This window comes from Lethenteron reissneri, chromosome 9, assembly GCF_015708825.2.
Source record: "Lethenteron reissneri isolate LAM-NWPU_2019-01 chromosome 9, ASM1570882v1, whole genome shotgun sequence".
In the NCBI taxonomy this organism is placed as follows: domain Eukaryota; kingdom Metazoa; phylum Chordata; class Hyperoartia; order Petromyzontiformes; family Petromyzontidae; genus Lethenteron; species Lethenteron reissneri.
The window spans coordinates 4,994,484-5,014,214 of record NC_083787.1 but is presented as its reverse complement, the minus strand read 5'-3'; the positions used below and the strand labels follow the sequence as shown (position 1 = coordinate 5,014,214).

The window sequence follows — 19,731 nt, the reverse complement described above, 5'->3', positions numbered from 1 at the left end:
GCTGATCAGTATCAGTTGATGACAGAGGGACCCAGGACCAATGCAAATATGTTTCACCACTGATGATAGTTATGGCTGGGAATCAAACTCGAGTTGTCAGGTTCAGAGAACCACTGCTAATGCTGTGCGATAGTGTAAAGATAGACGTGTTATATAACGTTGGTTGATAGAAAGTGGAGTTTGTGGCAAATTTAAACCACCCTGGGAACCCTGCTGAACAGGCATCTGCTCTGTACACCATCTGCTACACACAGATATAGTTTGCAGTATGTAATAAGCTGCGTACGCTAAACAATCATTTGTCACATTTTGACCCATGGCTAATAAATAGTGACCTCTTACAAGGTGATCGGGGGCATATTCTCTCAAGACCACCGTTATAATTGGCATATTTCATCTAATCATCTTTCATACTCCCCTTTTAACGTGCGTTATACGTGTGCAGTGGCAACTTATTGGAATGATGCGCTCATGTTTAGATATACAGCTTACAAAACATTTCAGTTGAAGCCAGATAACATAACCTGGCTTTATATTAATTTTTTGATGCCCCATGTAACATTCGTTTGTATTAAAATGCTAATTTTAAACCGGTCGCCTTGGTTCATGACTACTTTAACGTGGCAATGTGAACTGGATGTCGTCTTTTCTCAAGACAAACCGCACTTGAAAATAGGCCACAAGAGACCCTTCCTAGCCTTTGTTTTCTAGAGAGTGAACTGTTATTTACATAACGTTTACTTTAATAAGGGAGTGTGAAAATACATAATGTATTCATGAAGTATGTCGTGCACATGTCAGTGAGCATAAGAGGGTTTCAGGAATAAGTGATAATTTGTATTTCGGGTGAGTGACCTTAAAATGTAACTTCTTTTCAAGCAAATCTCTGCACCGTTGTTTTACATAAAATATTTATTCAAAACATATTTTATTGGACAAGTGGTAACACTGAAAAAAGATTTACATCTTTCTCTCGATATATATACACACACACAGTATGAGTTTCATAGATGTAAAGTAGCACATTATGCTTGACAGGGTTCAAGGAAAGCAGAGGCAAGATTTGGGTAAGATTTCAAATATTCAATCTTTCTTGTAATAAACGAGCCGAACTATCAATGTATACGTAAACACAAAGAGAATACTAAATATAAAACCCATCGAGTCAAATCGGATTTTACTTTAATAAAGCTAGGTAGAGGAAATACGTTTTACAGGCAAGCTTTACTAGAGTCCCAAGATTCATTTTAGAAGGTTCTTTGTATGGGGAGTTGAGCCGATTTGTTATTGAGCATTTGTAGAATGTGGGAGAAATCAAGGTGTATGGTAGCTTCCAGTAAATCCATCCAGAGATTAACAACACCACCTAAACGGAATGGAGCCACATTGACAGGTTAATTCAATGTACTCTAAAGGTGTTCGAGTCCAGAGATCAGCTGACTCCAGGCTCCAGGTAAGACACAGCAGATCTCCATACATTAATCAAGAAAGGATTGTGATGCAAGGCTTGCTATACAATTCACAAACATGATGAATGAGAACCTTGTTTTTGAATTTACCATAGAATTCGTTGTGTCCTGATTATGGATGTCTGTAATTGGCATAACGTATGATGTATAATGGGGAGAGAAATAGCCTGTTGAAGTGTTCACATGAGCCTCAATAATTTGATTATAGTTTTAGCAAAATACTGGAACAAAGATCCAAGGTCGAATAACGCTCCCTGGAAAAAAAGTTTGACAAAGAAAATCAAAATTCGTTGAGGTATCATCACATTGTAAACGAATCACTGTAATCAATACACAAATTCCAAATTGAGAATGAAATATTTTAGGCTTGTGAAAAAAATTAAGATGGGCTATAGAATGAAACACACCTCCAGAATTAAGCAGCTATACTGTAGTACTATTGATAATAAAAATCGGTCAACCTTGTAAAGTTTCAGCAACATTGAAACCATTGTCATGATAATATGAATTCATTCATACATACTCATACCGCGTTACCTCTAAACATGCTCACGATATGGAAAGTGTATTTAAAAGCCAGGAGCATATTTGTGAGTGAATACAAAACATCGTGTCGACTTTTGGGAGGCTTACGTGAAATAAACAAATTTGTGTGAACTGTGAAACCTGCAAAATATTACCGTAGAAAACACAGGCTATACACTCTACCGTGTCTAAAAAAAGTATTTATTTATTGATATAAAACTTTCGATAACAAAAGCATGTTTTTTTTGGGCAGTGTTTCTGCAACACTGAATAAAGCACTCGTGTTTTTGTCCGCCGTGATACCCCCACTGTGTTCTCTTTGCACGGTGTTTTATTCACTGCGTGGTCTGCAATAGTGTGGACAATCGAGGCGAATGACGACTAAATATTTCGACGATATTTGTCACCTGGAATCAACACGAACTCCGATTGAACGTCAGCAAAATAGGTGTGCAAATGTCGTCGCAATGTATCTCAAACTTGTCCACGTTTCTAAAATGTATTGCATTGCAGAGAATTTATTTGCGTTGAAATAAAAGTGGAGAGCAAAAAATAGTTGAAAAGAATTGCAATTCATATGCGCTCTGTAAGTTGTTCGTATGAGAACTTTTGAATCTTGATTTCAAGCTTTCGTGACTGCAGGAGTTATTCTTTACTCTACGCCGATCTCTTATCTTACTGCAGCCCCTTTTCCCCCCTCCCTCCCCCTCTAGGATCTATATAATACCTCGTCACAGAGGCGTTGTATCTCTGTGTATCTCTGTGTGTATCTCTCTCTGCGTGTGCCTCTCTATGTGTCTCTCTCTCTGTTGTTTTTTTGTCTCTCTCTCTGGGTCAATCTATCTGTCTCTCTCCGAGCTTGCATTTTTGCACACAGCGTTGGTGTACGGTGTTTTTTCTGCAATATTTTTGCTGTCTTTTCTTGGATTTTCTGTTTGCACTTAGTCACATATTCACTTTAAGATGTTTTTTGTTCATGTTTTTGTTTTTTGTTTGTTGCGGTTGCACCCGATTCAAGAGCTGAATGGCTCACAGGGCTATACCTAATAAATGAACTTGAACTTGAACCTGATGACGGTTGCTTGTGTTGCAACCGAAACGTTGTGATCTGTTATTTATTTTATTATGTTTTCTTTCTACGTGACTTTGCCGAAAGAACCAAAGTGTAACTTCGTAATGCTATACAATCATGTTTCAGGTGCGCACGTGAGAACAAGTAAGCAGTGTGCTGTAAAGCGCCTAAATATATATTTCATAGCCAATTTACATTAAAAGTTGATCGACTGTATTTAGTTAATGTGCAGGGACTCCTCCACTTACGAACATTTGACTTACGAACTTTCAGAGATACGAACAAACCTGTTCGTACGTCCAGTTGCCTGTTCGGACCGAGAGTCGTAAGTTCAACCACCGCGCAATAGATGGCGGTGGTGGTATCTACATCTACAGAACGTGAAGAACCAGTGGCATCTACATCTACAGGAGATTATACAACCTTTAAAGCCATTCCCCGTGTTTAGTGTACACGCCGTACAACATGTTTGGAATCGACAGGAGTAAAGTTGGACTTACGAACAAATCGACTTACGAACAGACCTCTGGAACCTAACTCGTTCGTAAGTAGAGGAGTCCCTGTACAAACGTTTTCGTCACAACAATTATTGAGTTTTAGCTTGAGCTAGCGCAAAATAGCTTGACTCTTTTGTCGCACTAACATTTATGTGCAACGCTAAGAGCTCGCTTTCATCATCGGTTAATACCCTCGGGTTGTTGATCGCGAGGCTCTTGGCAATTCTATTTGTTTTCCCAGAAAAAAGATTCAGTTTCTAACAAGTGCGACAGCTGGCAGACAATTATTGCACGTGTTTTTTTTATTATTCAAGAAGCTCATTACTCATATGTATACCATTTTACTTGTTTAGAAATAAATCAACTCAAACGTGAAACAGGTGCCGTGTTGGTGCTTAGAAACCTCATACTGAAAGATGATGATTACAACAATGGTGGCTCGGCCTTTAACCCACAGTTTAATGTCTTGCAATCCTCAACTTCAAATCCTTGCCCTAAGCTCTGTGCTCATTCCTTCCACCGATAATATATGTATTTTAAAGTGTCACTTTCTTGTTGTTGTTTTCACTCCGGCACAACTCATTGAACGTGGCTTTCTTTGCAAGTTGCCGTAAGGGCATCGTGTGTAATTGCCGATGTGAAAGCAACACACACTGGCAGGAGAAAATCAGCTCCAATTCTGGATGGGGGGGGGGAGTTGGGAGCAGAAGGGCCGTTGCATCGGGTGCTGCTGCTGCCACTGCTGTTAAGGTCTGGTTTAGAATTGCCGCAGCACTTATCACTAATTGACAATTACACCAGCAATTCCCAACCCCAACTGCAATTGCAGTCACGTGGAGTCATCAATTAGTGGTCGAAGATATAATTGGTCAAAAATGCAATTACAATTACAAATTGTTAAACATTAGCGAGAGAGAAAATAACCCCTTCAACACTCAACTTTTTGTTAAACAAAAAAAACACAGTACAACGATGTAAGCAAACAAGAGGAGATGTGCGGATTTCATCTGGGGTAGGGAGACAGTTTTTCTGCTCTGATTTATTTACTTCTTGCCAGAGTTGCAGCCAATTTATTGCACCCTGGGTTTGAATGTGAATTCTTGATTTTTTTTATCTGACACTCAAAGACCCACGTGATTTGACGGCAATAAAGAAAACCTTATACATCACACACACACAGCAGCACAATGTCCTTGGGATGATTCAGGGCATGCCAAAAAATTGATTTACATAGAATATTTACCCAAGTCTGGTTCTCACGCTTTTTTTTCCGAGTGATATTTTGAATGGCTTAATGTCAACGCAGAGCCACCTGTCCGCTCATTCTTCATCCAGCCAGGTGCACAGAATTTAGATTTGACAAATGCAACGCATTTGCTAGGTAGGCGCCGTCGCTGCGGTAAGTCCAACATTCACCCAATGTTAAACTACATTTTATGGCTACGCGTTCAAATCGTTCGTACATTAGCAATTGCATCGGTGCGTAAAAATTGCACAGGGACTTCGGTGCAGCCAGGGAGAGGTGAAGCTACAGCAGCCCGCGGGCCACTGACGGGCCCTGGTGATGGCCTTTAGTGCGGCCCCCTCGGCAACACACAAACGTGAAAGCACCCACCTGCAGCGCCGTGAGACGGCCCTCACACTGACGAAGTCTTATCGGTGAAAGTGGCTCCCACGCCACCCCCCCCCCCCTCTGAAAATGAGTGAAGGAACAGAGCCACACAAACAGGATCGCACCATCTCCAATTAGACATCGAATTTCAGCCGCAATTAAAATACTCAATAGCCGGAATGAATAGCTCGAAATCAGTGGCGCAGCTGTCGAGTGCAGGGAGCAGTGCGACCGCACTTGGGCCCCATTGGCTGGGGAGGTAGAGGAGGGGGCAGGCACAAGGCCAGGAATAGGGGGGTGAATTGGCCAGGGCCCCCCATTTCATCCTTTGAACCAAGGGCCATGCAAACCGCCCACTCGGCCTTGTGCGTTTGGACGCCACTCGCATTTCAACCAACCACTTGTGTGCAACGCATCCCGTCCAATTTGAAATTGGCCGTGCTGGCAGAGCGGTTGACAGCAGTGAGATTGACCGTGTTTGGTCAATGCTGCTTTGCACGTCCCATTACCCGCCGCACTAACTGACCCCCTGATGAAAATGAGGGCCAGATTTGAGACCACCATGATCTGAATTTGAAAACCCTGAATATGATCATCAGCAACACTCGGACAGCGTGAGCACCAAGTGTCCATTAGTGCACATTCTCAGCGTTAGATCAATGAGTCTTCCACAAGAAACTGACAATTCAGGTGGGTGCCTTTTTACCTCATTTAGATAGATATCTTCAGTGCACAAGATCGATGTGAATTTTACACGGAGAAAATGTGTTCAGCGAATCATCAACGGGAAGAGAGAAACCGAACCACACCCACAACCATTTTCGTTTGTATAACCTCGCATACTCAGCTTCACAAATACAGACGCTTCGTTGACCACAGCTTTACCCTGTAACAGTACGGCGTGAACCAATAATACAAGCCGGCTCGGCGATTCGAATGTCACAACAGTGTCCACATGTCGAGTTGTTTCTGTGAAGTCTTGGCACACACCCCTTGTCCAAACGCATTGGAACAGAGAGCAAATGTACAGCAGCTGCTGGCTGAGACTTCCCACTGCGTTGTCATCGTTGAGATCATCTGTTTGTGTACATTTCTCGATAGATTAACTCACAGTTTTCATATAACTCTGTTGATTGCCATCCCTCATCCTCCAGCCCCCCCCCACCCCAATTCTCACACTGAATTTCCTTTTGCTCTCTGTTGTCTCTGACGCTCGTTCATGATCACATGGCGGCGAGAGAGCAAAATTCCGATGCAGCAGACAGAGGCATCTGGTCGCCCCCACTGGTACTGGGAATTATTTTTTACAAAGAAAAATGAAGCTCGATGCCCTGTTAATTCAGGGTGCGTGTGAGAATGTTGGGAAGTGGGTGTACTTGATGTGAAAAAAAAGCAAAACGCTCGTTATTCATCAAAAAATACGACAGTATTGAGAGGACAAAAACAGTGGGTTTAATTTCACATTTGTTGTTGTTGTTGTTTTAATTTAATTGCTCCAGCATCGACAATGACACCCTCTAAGCCGCAGTCACATAATGCTAAGACCTTGTGCAAGGCTCCAACAACAACAACAACACAAAGACGAACCCCCAGAAGAAGGCTCCGGCGTTAATGGGTGTTCGTCACTTCTCACCGCGCGGTCCGTGAGCACCACTCGAACGGCACCGCATTACTCGCCGTCATCTCAAAACGTCACGGAGCGAAAGAGAAATTCGGAATTACATTGCAGGGTCCCGTGGAGGAAGTTCTAACTGGCATACACATCCCCCGCGCTGTGGCACTGCCGTTGCGCATCGTCGTCCCGGCGGGCCCGCCGGAGATTCCCATTTCATCCCCATTCCTGAAACGTGCACAAAAAAAGAGTTTGCCGTGGACTTGTAGATGACGGCAGGGAACACGGGGGTCTCTGTCTGCTTCCGCGCCGGACCCGGGGGTCACACCTCCACGGACACAGACCTCTGCAGCGTGCGCGTTCGCTCCTGCGGCACGCAGCCCTCGCACGCCGCCTCCGCGACGGCCTTGGCCGGGGTCGTCGCCGCCGTCGTCGGCGTAGCCGCCCCGGCCGCCGCGGCCGCCTTCTCGACGATCGTGCCCGCTCCCTCGTGTCCGGGGCTCGGCTTGAACGTGTAGAAGCTCCGCTTGGGCGCGGGCAGCGGTGGTGGCAGCGTGGACGTTTGCAGGTGCAGGTGCTGGTGGAGATGGTGGTGATGTTGCTGCGGGTGATGCTGTGGCTGGTGATGATGCTGCTGCTGTTGTAGCTGATGCTGCTGCTGCTGCTGTTGCTGCTGCAGTGTCTGCTGTGGCGAGTGAGCACTGGCTCCCAGCAGGCTGGCAGCGCTCTGCTGAGCGGTCACTGTCAGGCCCTGCCCGGGCACTCCCTGCAGGCTGTGCAAGCTCTGCAGGCTGTTGACGTGGTGGTGGTGCTGCTGCGGCTGCGTGTGGGGCAGCGGCGGCGGCAGGAGCGGGTGATCGGATGGCACCATAGCGCACGGCGGGTTTCCCCGGCCCTCCCTGTCCCGGTCCCGTTCCCTCAGCTCGCGCGGCTCCCTCTCCCCCCGCTCCCTCTCCCGCTCCCTGTCGCCCCGCTCCCTCTCCCGCTCCCTCTCGCGCTCCCGCGCGGCCGGCCTGTGCGGCAGCGTCGACGTCGCCAGCCCTCCGCAGTGGTGCTCGCGCACGCACCGCGACAGCGCCGTCGAAGAGGAGCGGCGCATGCCCGACAGCGGCTGGAAGTCGTCGGGGAGGTCCGACAGGTCCACGTAGGTCTCCTTGTCGCCGAGCGGGAAGGGGTCGTAGGTGGCGGTGGCGGCGATGGAGGGGGATGCGGCGGCGCCGGCCGTCGGTGAGGCGCACGACGTGTCCCGCACGCTCGACGACACGCGCCTCGCCGTGAGCTTCTTGCGCGGCTGCGTGAGCTGCACGTAGACGGAGAGGGCGAGCAGCACCAGCACCAGCGCCGTGGACATGCCGATCATGGTGCCGTTGGTCTTGGTGATGTGCTGCCAGAAGCTCGGCTTCTTTCGCTCTGGTGGGCGAGGAAACGGCCAGCCGGATGGGGGAATAAGACAGGCAGGCATCCAAACAGGTTAGCAGACAGTCAAGCAGGCAAGCAGACAGGCAAACAAGCATATGTAGTGACATAGCGCCGACTGCTGTCCAGCAGTGGACAGTGAGCGCACACGCCATCGAGCAAATACACGAGTGTGCCGGCAGGGCGGAGGAACTGGGGCAAGGGTCACGGTAGACCTCGTGAGGAAGTCCCTGAAACCCGCTAGTGAGTTCGAGAAGGGAGACGCGGCTAGGGTAGAGCCAGGCCACGCCGAGTAGAATAAAAGCAGCGGAGAGCGAGAGCTCCGGGCTGCCGGTTCTGGGAGTGTACTCGTCTCGTCGTCGCTGCCGCCTTCGACCGATCAGTGCGTGGCCGGACAGTGGTTGGCTGTCTCGGTCGACGCCGACGGTGCAACGCGGTTAGGGTTGTGTCTAGGCCGGGCTGTACGGCAACGTGAGTGAGCAAGGAGGCGACCCCGGAAAGGTGTTACAATAAAAGAAGGTGCCTCCTGCAACTACCTCGTCTCCGACTCGTGCTGCACTACACATACATACAGAGAGACCAGCAGACAGGCAGGCAAACATATAAACAAACAGACATTGGAAAACGTATTATTCAAAAGAGTTATCTCATGTACATCCTGTGTATATTGTATAAAGGATACCAAATGCAAAGCCTCTGCCAGCACGCTTTAGCCGCTCCCACGTTCCACATACCCTTGCAGTGGTTCTCGTCCCACGGGTAGGCACAGTTCTGCACGCCGTTGCACACCAGCGAGCTGTTGATGCACATGTTGCTGTGGCAGAAGAAGGAGTTGCGGTCGCAGGGCGCTGCGCCGCACACACGCACGGAGAGAGAGAGAGATGGGGGGGGGCCCGACGGCGAGCGGCGCGAGTGTCAACGTGAACGTCCGACAAGGGGCGAAGGTCAAACATCACGGGGAGCGGTGGCGCAGCGGTTAGCGCGCTGCGCTACGAACCCGACGGCCCGAGTTCGATTCCCGCTCACGCCCAACACCAATGATAAAAATAAGAAAAGGTTTTAACCCTTTCTGGCAATAAAACAGCAGGTGTTTCAAACACCAAGTAGATACATTTTGCAAGACATCAAGTCACCATTTACCACACATACTTTTGGCAAAACATGCAAACAAACATGCTCTGATAATAGATGCATGATTCGCCTTTTGGCATTTTCTAACACTTGTGAGACTAGGCCATAAAGAAGGCCGCCTCAAAAAAAAAATGAACCAGTGTCGGTGACGATATTGCTCGCGAAAAGCCTACGTGATAAACCGTCTCTCAGCGTTACGCACGCGCGCGCGTGTCAGGCGTGCGCGTGCACGTGCGCGCGTGCCATGCGCCGGTCGCGTCGTCGGGCAACGCACGGTCGAGGAAGGACGTGTAGAGCATGCGGAACCGGCTGAGGCGGCTGCAGTTGTCAGCCCAGAGCCGCACGACGCCCACTCCGGAGCGCAGCATCAGGTCGCTGGCCACCGTGCTGCAGAACTGCGCTCGCAGGTTCTCGATGGCGCTGCTGCCGTCGTACACGGCCACAAAGTTGCGGTTGCACTCGTTGGAGTGCTCCATCTGGTAGTCGAGGAAGCGCAAGTAGATCTGAGGGGTGGTGGGGGTGGGGCGGGGGGGGGCGGATTGAGGTCGCAGCCTGAGTGCCGAGGAGTGGTGAGTGAATGTGGGGGAGTGGTTGGGGGGGATTAGGGGCAATAATCGCCAGCCCCCGTAACGTCGGCTGGGCTGGAGTGCCCATTCCTCGCCCGGCTCACTGCTCAGGGTGCCCTCTTTTAAGTTATTATTATTATTTTACTCTGGTCAATGTTGGCACACTACTGAACAAGTGAGAGTTTTTCCTTTGAAGATCGCCAGCTCGGCAAACACCCATCGTCTGCTCGAGCAACGTGCAGAATGGACAAAAACAGATGATGCCATTACTCATTCTGTGCAGGGTATTTGTCTCAAGTTTGTTTAACTATGCCATGCCCGCTCGGGTTCTTGTATGCCCCGCTTTAAACAAGGCCATGCCTCAGGGTTGGCGAGGTCTTGACGTCGCAAATGGAGCCTTCCTTTATGGAAACCTGACCTAATCTTACGTGACCTGACTTGATTTACATCGATTTACATAATCTACTTCATGTGAGCTGACCTGATTTACTTACTCTGACCTGACCTGACATTGCTCGATCTAAAATTGAATGTTTTTTCAAACCTACTTAGAAGCCAGACCTTGACGTCTCTAATCCGGACATCCTTGATGGATACCTGACCCAGTGTTTATCTGACCTCCCGTGGCCTGGTCTCAATGAATCTGACCTGATTTACTTAATCTGACCTGACTTGATGTATCGCAGTGGTTCACAATCTTTCGGCACCCGTGCGACTGTCAAACCGCAAAAAATAAAAATGCGTGCACCAACAAAATACTTTTCAGAGTCAAAACTAGAAGTATTCTAAAAGCTCTGTAAAATTAAAATGTAAACACCATAAAACAATCAAATCGTTTTTTTTATTGACTAAGCTAAATATTTGTGCAATTGGCGGTGATGAATCTGGTGTTTTGTGAAAATAACATCCTAGGATGTGCAACTGTGGCTCGGATCACAACATCCTTGCGGACCACCGGTGAGGAAGCACTGATTTATCAGATCTAAAGTGACCTTATTAACTGAATCTGTGTCGGGCGGACATTGCTTGATCTAACGTTAACCGATTTTTCTAACTCACTTCATGTTTAATCAATGTACCGTTGCCCGAGTGCAACGCAAAGTGTAAGTAGACACACGGTGTTTAAAAATAACAAAATTACGTCACATTGTCCCCACGTGGGTACACTCTGAATAAGCATCTGTGAAGCGTCCTGAAAGGATGTTCCACTATTCACGATATTAGACTACCACAAGTGGGAGAAATAGTGAATTCTGGGATATTGGATTGGGGGGGTGTGGAGGCTGGGGGTGGGGTCACCTTTGCGGGAGGGGGGGCCCGGATCTTCCAGATGCAGTCGACCGCCTCGTTGGCCTGAGCCTTCCTCTCGTGCTCAATCTGACTCGAACGAACCACACCCTCCGTACCGCTCATCTCGAACTCGCAGTCTGTGTAGTGCGCAGCAACAACAACAATAACAACAACAACAACTGTGGTCGCCGATCGCCGCTGGTTGACAGTCACGTCACCTCCGAATAGCACGGTTGTCTACGTAGGGTGCGAAAGAAGTTCAACATGCATGCATGCATACGTCACCACCACAGTGATTGTACCAGGCTCGGTGCACTTTGTGGCCACGTGAAATGTCGAAGGCACGCTGGCGGGAGGTTACGAGACAGACTCAGGTGTTCTAACTTAGATGCTTGGTAGGTTGGAGTGCCTCTGCTCCCCACTGTGCAAAGTTGGCACAGCTGTGTAGGTACTCACGTACAAAGACAAAGATCCCCCGTGTAGCCTTAACAGACTGTTGGGACGAGTGCTGTTAGCGAGCGCCTATGAAGGCCGGCACGGCACACGAGGGGGTGGGTGGCAAGCGCCACACGCGTACACACAGCCTACTACCTCCAGCAGCCTGCTCTATTCATGCAAAGAATAACAGGGTAATTAGGAATATAGCACAGACATATATGTATATTTACTGTCACCAAGAAGAACACAAAGAAAGAGCTCATTGTTTAAGCTGGCTTGCCTTATTGAGGAATATAATGGGGGGGGGAGGGGGGGGGGAAATAGTTGGCACTCTCGCAAAGCGGTACGGAGGATTGGCTGCAGTTGAGAATTCCCACAAGGACTTCTCCCCAGAAATCCATCAAGTGGCCTCTTTTTATCCTTTAATACCGCAAGGGGGGGGTCTACACTTTCCCGCACACTCTGCTACGAGATTGTCGTATTGGCAGTCAAAACACACACGCGCACTTTCTGCAGGCCAAATTCATTTGAAAGCTAATTTCTTGGGCTTTCTGTAACAGCCATTGGTAAATTTCGATTTAAAGCTTTCGTGACTGCAGGGATCCATCGTCTTCGTTCTTTCGGTAAAGTCACGTAGAATGGAAATCTTATTATGTTTTATTTTATTATTGTATTATTTCCATTCTACGTGACTTTACCGAAAGAACCAAGAAGCCATTGGTAACTTTGGGCAGGAGCCATCAACTCGCTGCACTTGAGAATACGATTCAGTGAATGGGCGACTGCCTGGATTCGAACCCAGGGCCTCAGCAGTGCTGGCTGAGTGCTCAGACTGACGGGTCGGGGTGCGGTTTGGTCGTATCACCAAAACAGCGTGGGGATACCTTCATCCAGCAGTTTATAGAACATGCTGTTTCATCTACATAACAAAGGCTCAGTCCCATTCACAGCAGCCGCACCTTTACATCAGCCGCACCTTAACAACTCTTGGAACCTCCCAGTTCAACCAGTCTACACAACAAAGGCTCATTCCTAGCAGCGTGCTTCAGCCGCACCGAACCTCACAATAATAATAATATCCAAGTGCCTACCTTGGCTCCTCCCACCCTCAACCAGTATATATACAAGGACTGTTTTCTTGGAATTTCTCTTACTTGAAACAGCAATCGTGCTGTGACGGTTCCACCTGAAGACGGAAGCTTGTGTTGCCTCCGAAACGTCGTGATTTTTATTTTATTTTTACTTTACTTTAATTAATTTAAATTTAAAATTTTTACCTACGTGACTTTACCGAAAAAACCTAAGAGTATAGAACATGGTTGATGACGATGATGATGAACCACAGTTAATGTCATATGAGGCACCACACGTGACCCCTTACCTGGCATCGGGCTGCCCAGCGTCTTAAAGTCTGGATCTGCACAAATCAGGGCACAGGAAGTAAAGAGCACGCGATGAGAACATGGAATTCGGCCGTGATGTTTATTTGACTTGCGTCGTGTAAGAGATTTGCTTGCATCTTCCTCCACGAGATGGGGACCAAATTGAAAGCCAAGGCGAGCAGTTTCCGAGGGATGACTGGGTACTTGCAAGAGCCCAGGGTTGGTGCATCGTTATAAATTGATCAATTAAAGCCAATGTTCTGTGTTTAATTAGGCAAAGGCTCATTAATATTCATGCACTGTTTTCATCATTTAACGTCTCGTGGAAGGGTGACATTACGTATGGTGAGTTGTGGTCCCGTAGTTCGGTGAGCGCCGTTGTTGCTTTGATCGTCGAGGCGACGCTTTCAACAACCAGGCACGCACAACAACAGTGGCGCTTTCTCTTTGAACCTCTTCTGAGCTTACCCCAAGATCGACTCAGCATAAAACAAGGACCGGGGGCACAAAGGCAGCTCTGGTGCCCGTGACAACGTAATTTCCCCGTCTTGTGCGCCGTGCTGGACTTAATAGGCATACACGCTCTCATTGAATGGGAGATCCTTGTACAGAATGTGTTTGTTTGTTCCATATTATCAACAGAATTTAGCACAGTTGGCTACGTGCGGTGCGAAATAAGTTCAACACACATACATGCCCCAGGAGTATCCATGTCTGTCATTGTGTCTGGATCTTTGCCTCCATGTCTCTCCGTGTCTCTCTGAATCTCTGCGTGTCTCTGTGCCTCCATGTCTCTCCGTGTGTCTATCTCTCTCAGCATGTCTATCTCTTCCCGTGTCTCTCGTGTCTGTATATTTCTCTGTGGCCCTGTATGTGTAAGTCTCACACTGTGTTGTCACTGTGTGTGTGTCCATTGCTCTGTGTGTCTGTCTCACTCCGTGTCTCTCTGTGCATTGTTTCTGTCTCTCTCCATCTGTGTATTTGCATCTTGGGTCCCTCATTACCACCACCTACAAAGTGACCCAATTAACACTGCACCAGCTGTGTGTGTGTGTCCATGTACGTGTGCGTGTCTTTGTGGTGTTGAGAAGTGGCAGCACAGAGATTAGCGCACTGCGCTCCAAACCCGGCCACCCAAGTTCGATCGCGCTCACAGCCAACATCGGCGACAAATAACTGAGCCGGTCCTGAGCCTCCCCTAGCTTGACTCGGCCTTAACTGTGTCCCTGATGCGGTGTGTGAACATCAGCGCTGTGGAGTCAAAGGCGGCCGCGCGTGGTGTTGGCCACTCATCTCTTCGCACGCAGGTGAGGGCCTTCATCGGCAACTCCCTGTTAACGGCACTCGCCCCCCAGCAGTCCGTTGAAAGCCACGTGGGGGGATTCTTTGTCCACGCGAGTTGTTTTTTGCTCTGTTCCGAGGCCGTGCGCGCACCTGGTATGAACGTGAACCGCGCGCGGAAGCCCAGCGCCTCCAGCTCGCTGTCGGCGAAGAACTTGACCCACATGAATCGGCCCGTCGAGTTGACGGGCCGGGGAAGCACGTGGCCGCAGAAGCGTCCGATGAGGGGCGAGAAGCCGAAGGGGCCGTCGCGCACCTCGATGTGGTCGAACTTGCAGTCCCACGACGGCTCCAGCGAGTACGGCGCCGAGAAGCCCAGCTCGATCCGTTGCCGCGCCGGCGCTGAGCGGAGAGCGGAACGGCAGATCGGCAGAGCGGCAGCGGTATTAGACGGCTGTCACTTTTTTTGTTGGACATTCCCGCCCGTCTCGACGCGCATGCTCCAGAAAGTTGTGCGCTTTGGTCGGCGGTCGACGTTTCGAAGCGGAACGTGACCCTGGGAGGGATGGCGCCGCTCCTCACGTAGTCCCCCCCCCCCCCCCCCCACAATGTGACACGTGGATAAAACAAACGACTCGAGACACAGCGAGAGCGGCTCACGCGAAGAGGTCACACGTTTGGCGCAACGGTCCTTCGCGGACTGTGCGTGATGAATGAATGAAACGGTATTAACGACGACGGTGATATCAACGCGGATCAATAATACGACTCTGTGAGTGACGGGAATACTCTACGGGGCACGGGAAAAAATGACGCTTCAAGGGCTGAAACACGAATATGTTGAGCAACAGCGGAGAGGCGCGCGCTTTTGCACGCGCGGAGGCGCTTCGGCCTTATCCAGAACGCCACCTCAAAAGAACTGAATGTGTGGCCATTTAGTAATTTTTAGGACTTGAGAAATTGAGAAAAACGTGGCTTTGTTTGGGATGATCACACTGTCGCAACTCTTTGGAGGCGGTGGTTCCAAACGACAAACTGGCCACACGGGTGAGCTTCTTTTGAGCTGGTGGTCTGGATAAGGCCGCGACACTTTGCACGTGCAATGCTGCACAGCACACGTGTGTGTGTATGTTGCTAAATATCTAACACAGATCGATGTCATGACAAAATGAAAAACACTAATCAAGTTGTTTTAATATGTATTACATTACAGCCCTTTGCCAATTAATTGCTGGATAAACACTGCCCAATGCACTGCCAGTCGTAATGGTTGTCAGTTTACCACCTACAGCGCCTCCTAACAGTGACTAACAGAAAACATACATACAGAGTAGTCCATGTATGGATAATGCTAGAGAATACAACATTTGATATCAGAGCCTCTGTATGTCTCCCACCAGCCTCAATTCACCGATGAAATCATCTAACGCTCTCCCGTGTGAGCGACGGAGCCATCGCATTCGCAATACCCCAAACACCATTAGAGCAGAGGGTCATTGGAAATCAGTGGGGTGTCCTAGAAATGGATCGCCATGTGCGACAGGGCAGCGTTTAGTCCTTCCCCCGCACCTCCGATTAGCACGTCTGGCTACGTACGGTGCAAAAGAAGTTCAACACACACACAGGACATACGTGCATAGCCTCTCTTCAGCACAGCTCTCGAGAGCATTGTTCGACACTCGTGAGAGCCAATCACAATCACAACATCGCCTGCACGTGCACGAGCATCCTCCTCCTCCTCCTCGGAGCACCTTCCAGGATGTAGATGCAGTCCTGGTTGGGCGGGTAAGGCTCCGGGTACTTGGGCGAGGTGAAGGTCCCCCCCCACTTGCTGTCCGTCCACACTCCGCAGCGTGCCGTTTCCTCCCTCGTCGGAGCGATCTGGCTCTCTGCACAGAAGCACCACGGGCAGAGAGAGAGAGAGCGAGAGAGCAGCACCGACTAAAATATTCCTGCGGAGGGAGCTGGTAGGAACGTTGGGTTGCTCGGTCAATGGCCAGGGTCAACGGCGGCGTGGTGTATTCCGCAAATATGCCCGACTGTGAGGGCGGGCACAAGCCGGCGTGAGTAGGTTAAACGTTGAGTTTTATAAGGGCGCCACGGGGTGACCAGCCCCTCCCCACTCAGCACCACCCCCCACCCAGCCCCACCCTCGCAACCCAGCCCCTCCCGACCCTCCCCACCCAGCCCCTCCCCACCCTCCCCACCCAGCCCCTCCCCACCCAGCCCCTCCCCACCCAGCCCCTCCCCTCCCCACCCAGCCCCTCCCTGCACGACGGACGGACGGACACAATAATCCCCTGTGTGCTGGTGGAACCAGGAGGTTCCTACCAGTATAACGGAGGGCGGTGTTTGGAATCCGTGGCGGCGCTGGGCACGGGAAAAAAAATCGAGTCGATTTATTTGTGTTGAACGCGTGCTCACGCGTTTCCGGCACAAATGTGCCAACCCAATGCGCCGCCGTAACATCAATAAATCCTTAAACGGGGAAAAAAACTATTCTGTATACGGTTAGATTTTGTTTGTTGTACTATTCATAGCTGTTTATAACTTAATTTGAATGGATTAATGACGTGAGTGATAGGCAGCGGCGGCCACAGGACGGCAAAAAAAGTTAAATCAGGTTGTGGTTGTGTGTTATTGTATGTATGTTGAACTTCTTCAGCACCGTACGTAGCCAACCGCGTATAATCGCAGGTGCGGGGGAAGGACAACAATCTAAAAACACAGAACGCAGTTCTAAAGAAATTCGTCTGCAGTCTAGATTTAAAAGTGCACAGCTCGGGTGGCTTCCAAATATCGGAAGAACGTTCCAGACGGCCGCGGAAGCGCATCCGAAAGCGTGCGATGTAGTGGCCGTCTTCGTGCGCAAGCGTTACAGAGATGAGCTTTGAGTTGTGACTCGACTGAAGCGATGGAGTCGAGTGTGCGGAACGCTTCGGAGAGGTTGTTCCAGAGGTGTTGGCGCTACTAATGAAAATGTTCTGTCCAACCCCATAGGCTGTGTGTTTGGTTGTTGGTGGTTGGAGAGGAGTGGTTGTTTGGGTTGAGGAGCGCGAAGTGATCCGTAGTTTTGCTTGATCTGTATGAGGGTTCTACTGTGAGGTGGAGCTCGGTTTTGGATTGCTTTGTATCTTCACAGGATGATTTTTAAATCCTTTAGATTAAGTTTGCTTGCTTGCGTGCTTGCGTGCTTGCGTGCTTGCTTACTTGCTTACGACCGTGCAAACCTTTCGGTCGTTTTTTAACCCACTTCCCGTGATCCAATCAAGCTGACATTTTGCACATAGACTCGTTGTGCGAGACAATTAATGTTCGTGAAAATTTTTTTCCAAAATTTTACACTGTTTAGGGAAAACAAATTAAATATTTAATTACCAATTGTTTAATACTGCAGACAATCATCTGACCCATAGGTGGCAGCCATCTCAAGCCAGAGGACGAGAGGACTCTAGCCGCCACGCATATTAAGGATTTAGAGTTAAAAACTTTGTTTTTATGGGTTATACTTGTTACGTGTACTGTATCCTCTATTTAATTGGTAGCCAGTGTAAGGTTTTTTTTGAGTTTGCGTGATGTGGGATGATTTCTGGTGGATTGAAAATTTGTCTAGCGGCATTATTCTGGATGATTATGAAGGCGTTGTAGCCATAGCTGTCAACCCATGCGGTTTACCCCGAATTCTTGTGCAGGGAAATTGAGTTTTCAGGTCCATACGGCGTACAGCCGTTTCAATACGGGCAACAAATAGTTTTTGTCTATTTGTTTGTGTTTCTCCCTTGTGATGGGACTTTGTAGGATGAACGTTGAGAATTATAAGGGCACGGGGTGACCAATAAGGTCTGAATTGGTCTTTAATATGATAGGGCACTGATAAGGGGTTGGCCCGTATGGATGTCGCTATGTTTGAAGTACTCCGTAAAGTAGCTGCAATAATCTCGACAAGAAAATTAAGGAAATCCTTAGGGCCCCAAGCAGCTAAAGGGGCGACGTATTTCTGAATAAATATGGGTGAACCAAAGATCAGCTCGTATTGAAATTCTAACAAATGCATCTAAGCTAATTTACATGAACACATCTAATTACTCTCTTTCATCCCTGTGATGTCTGTACCCCTGGTCTCTCATCTAACTCCATCGTTGCCCATGTACATCCCCTCTCATCTCACCACATCTCCGTCTCATCCGCATCTCTCTTTTTCTCATCGCAACAATATCTCCATCTCTTGTCGATCTCTCGTCCGTAAACTCAATAGCCGAGATATAAAATGGCCGAGGGGGAGGGGAGGGGAGCAAAAATAAGTATAACCCGTAAAAACAAAGTTTTCCACTATAAATCCTTTATATGCGTGGCGGCTAGAGTCCTCTCGTCCTCTGGCTTGAGATGGCTGCCACCTATGGGTCAGATGATTGTCTGCCAGTATTAAGCAATTGGTAATTAAATATTTAATTTGTTTTCCCTAAACAGTGTAAAATTTTGGGAAAAAATTTCACGAACATTAATTGTCTCGCACAACGAGTCTGTGTGCAAAATTTCAGCTCGATTGGATCACGGGAAGTGGGTTAAAAAACGACCGAAAGATTTGCACGGTCGTAAGCAAGCAAGCAAGCACGCAAGCAAGCAAGGATTTAATAAGTATAACCCGTAAAAACAAAGTTTTCCACTGTAAAGCCTTTATATGCGTGGCGGCTAGAGTCCTCTCGTCCTCTGGCTTGAGATGGCTGCCACCTATGGGTCAGATGATTGTCTGCCAGTATTAAGCAAATGGTAATTAAATATTTAATTTGTTTTCCCTAAACAGTGTAAAGTTTTGGAATTTTTTTCCACGAACATTAATTGTCTCGCACAACGAGTCTGTGTGCAAAATGTCAGCTCGATTGGATCACGGGAAGTGGGTTAAAAAACGACCGAAAGGTTTGCACGGTTGTAAGCAAGCAAGCAAGCACGCAAGCAAGCAAGCGAACTTAATATAAAGGATTTAAAAATAATGCCCAGGTCCACCACGGCCTGGGATGGCACGTGACCCCTAGACGTCTCCGTCATCGGGGGTCGTGCGGCTCTTTAACAAAACTGCCTCGTGACGTCATTCACGCATTGCGGCTCTCGAAATATTGAGGGGGTTTTTTGTTGTTGTTGTTGTTTGTTACCAAATTCGAAACCAAAAATTGGCCCTTCTTGTTATTTTGGTCGCCCACCCCTGTCCATGATCATTCCTCCCAGACGGGGAGGCACCCGCCTTCATGTTAAAGACAGGTCAATCACCGCCAGTGCCTTTGACGCCACCACAATTCACCCGGCGCAGACTTGCGTCTGCCAGATCCTTGCATTAGTTGCGACGGTCGACACCTCACCGCCACGGGCTGCTCTTGCGGTCTCGTCCCGCTTATGTCGCTGAGCCTGCGGGTATAGGTGGCCCCTAATATTGGGCGGTTGCCCCTCA

At 48.6% G+C, this 19,731-nt stretch overlaps 1 protein-coding gene across 2 annotated transcripts in view; it reads right to left on the bottom strand.

Moving 5' to 3' along the window:
* Positions 1–900: 900 nt before the first annotated feature.
* NETO2 (neuropilin and tolloid like 2) overlaps positions 901–19,731 on the bottom strand; it is a 38,797-nt gene continuing 19,966 nt past the window's right edge. The window contains exons 3-9 of one of the 2 annotated variants that reach the window (XM_061548728.1): positions 16,043–16,180; positions 14,445–14,693; positions 13,010–13,045; positions 11,200–11,327; positions 9,537–9,837; positions 8,938–9,051; positions 901–8,197 (exon numbers count right to left, since the gene is read on the bottom strand). In XM_061548728.1, the coding sequence (XP_061404712.1) occupies positions 7,110–8,197; positions 8,938–9,051; positions 9,537–9,837; positions 11,200–11,327; positions 13,010–13,045; positions 14,445–14,693; positions 16,043–16,180 (2,054 nt within the window). In that variant the 3' untranslated portion in view covers positions 901–7,109. The remainder of the gene's footprint in view (positions 8,198–8,937; positions 9,052–9,536; positions 9,838–11,199; positions 11,328–13,009; positions 13,046–14,444; positions 14,694–16,042; positions 16,181–19,731) is intronic. The other variant, XM_061548729.1, reaches the window with a different exon arrangement.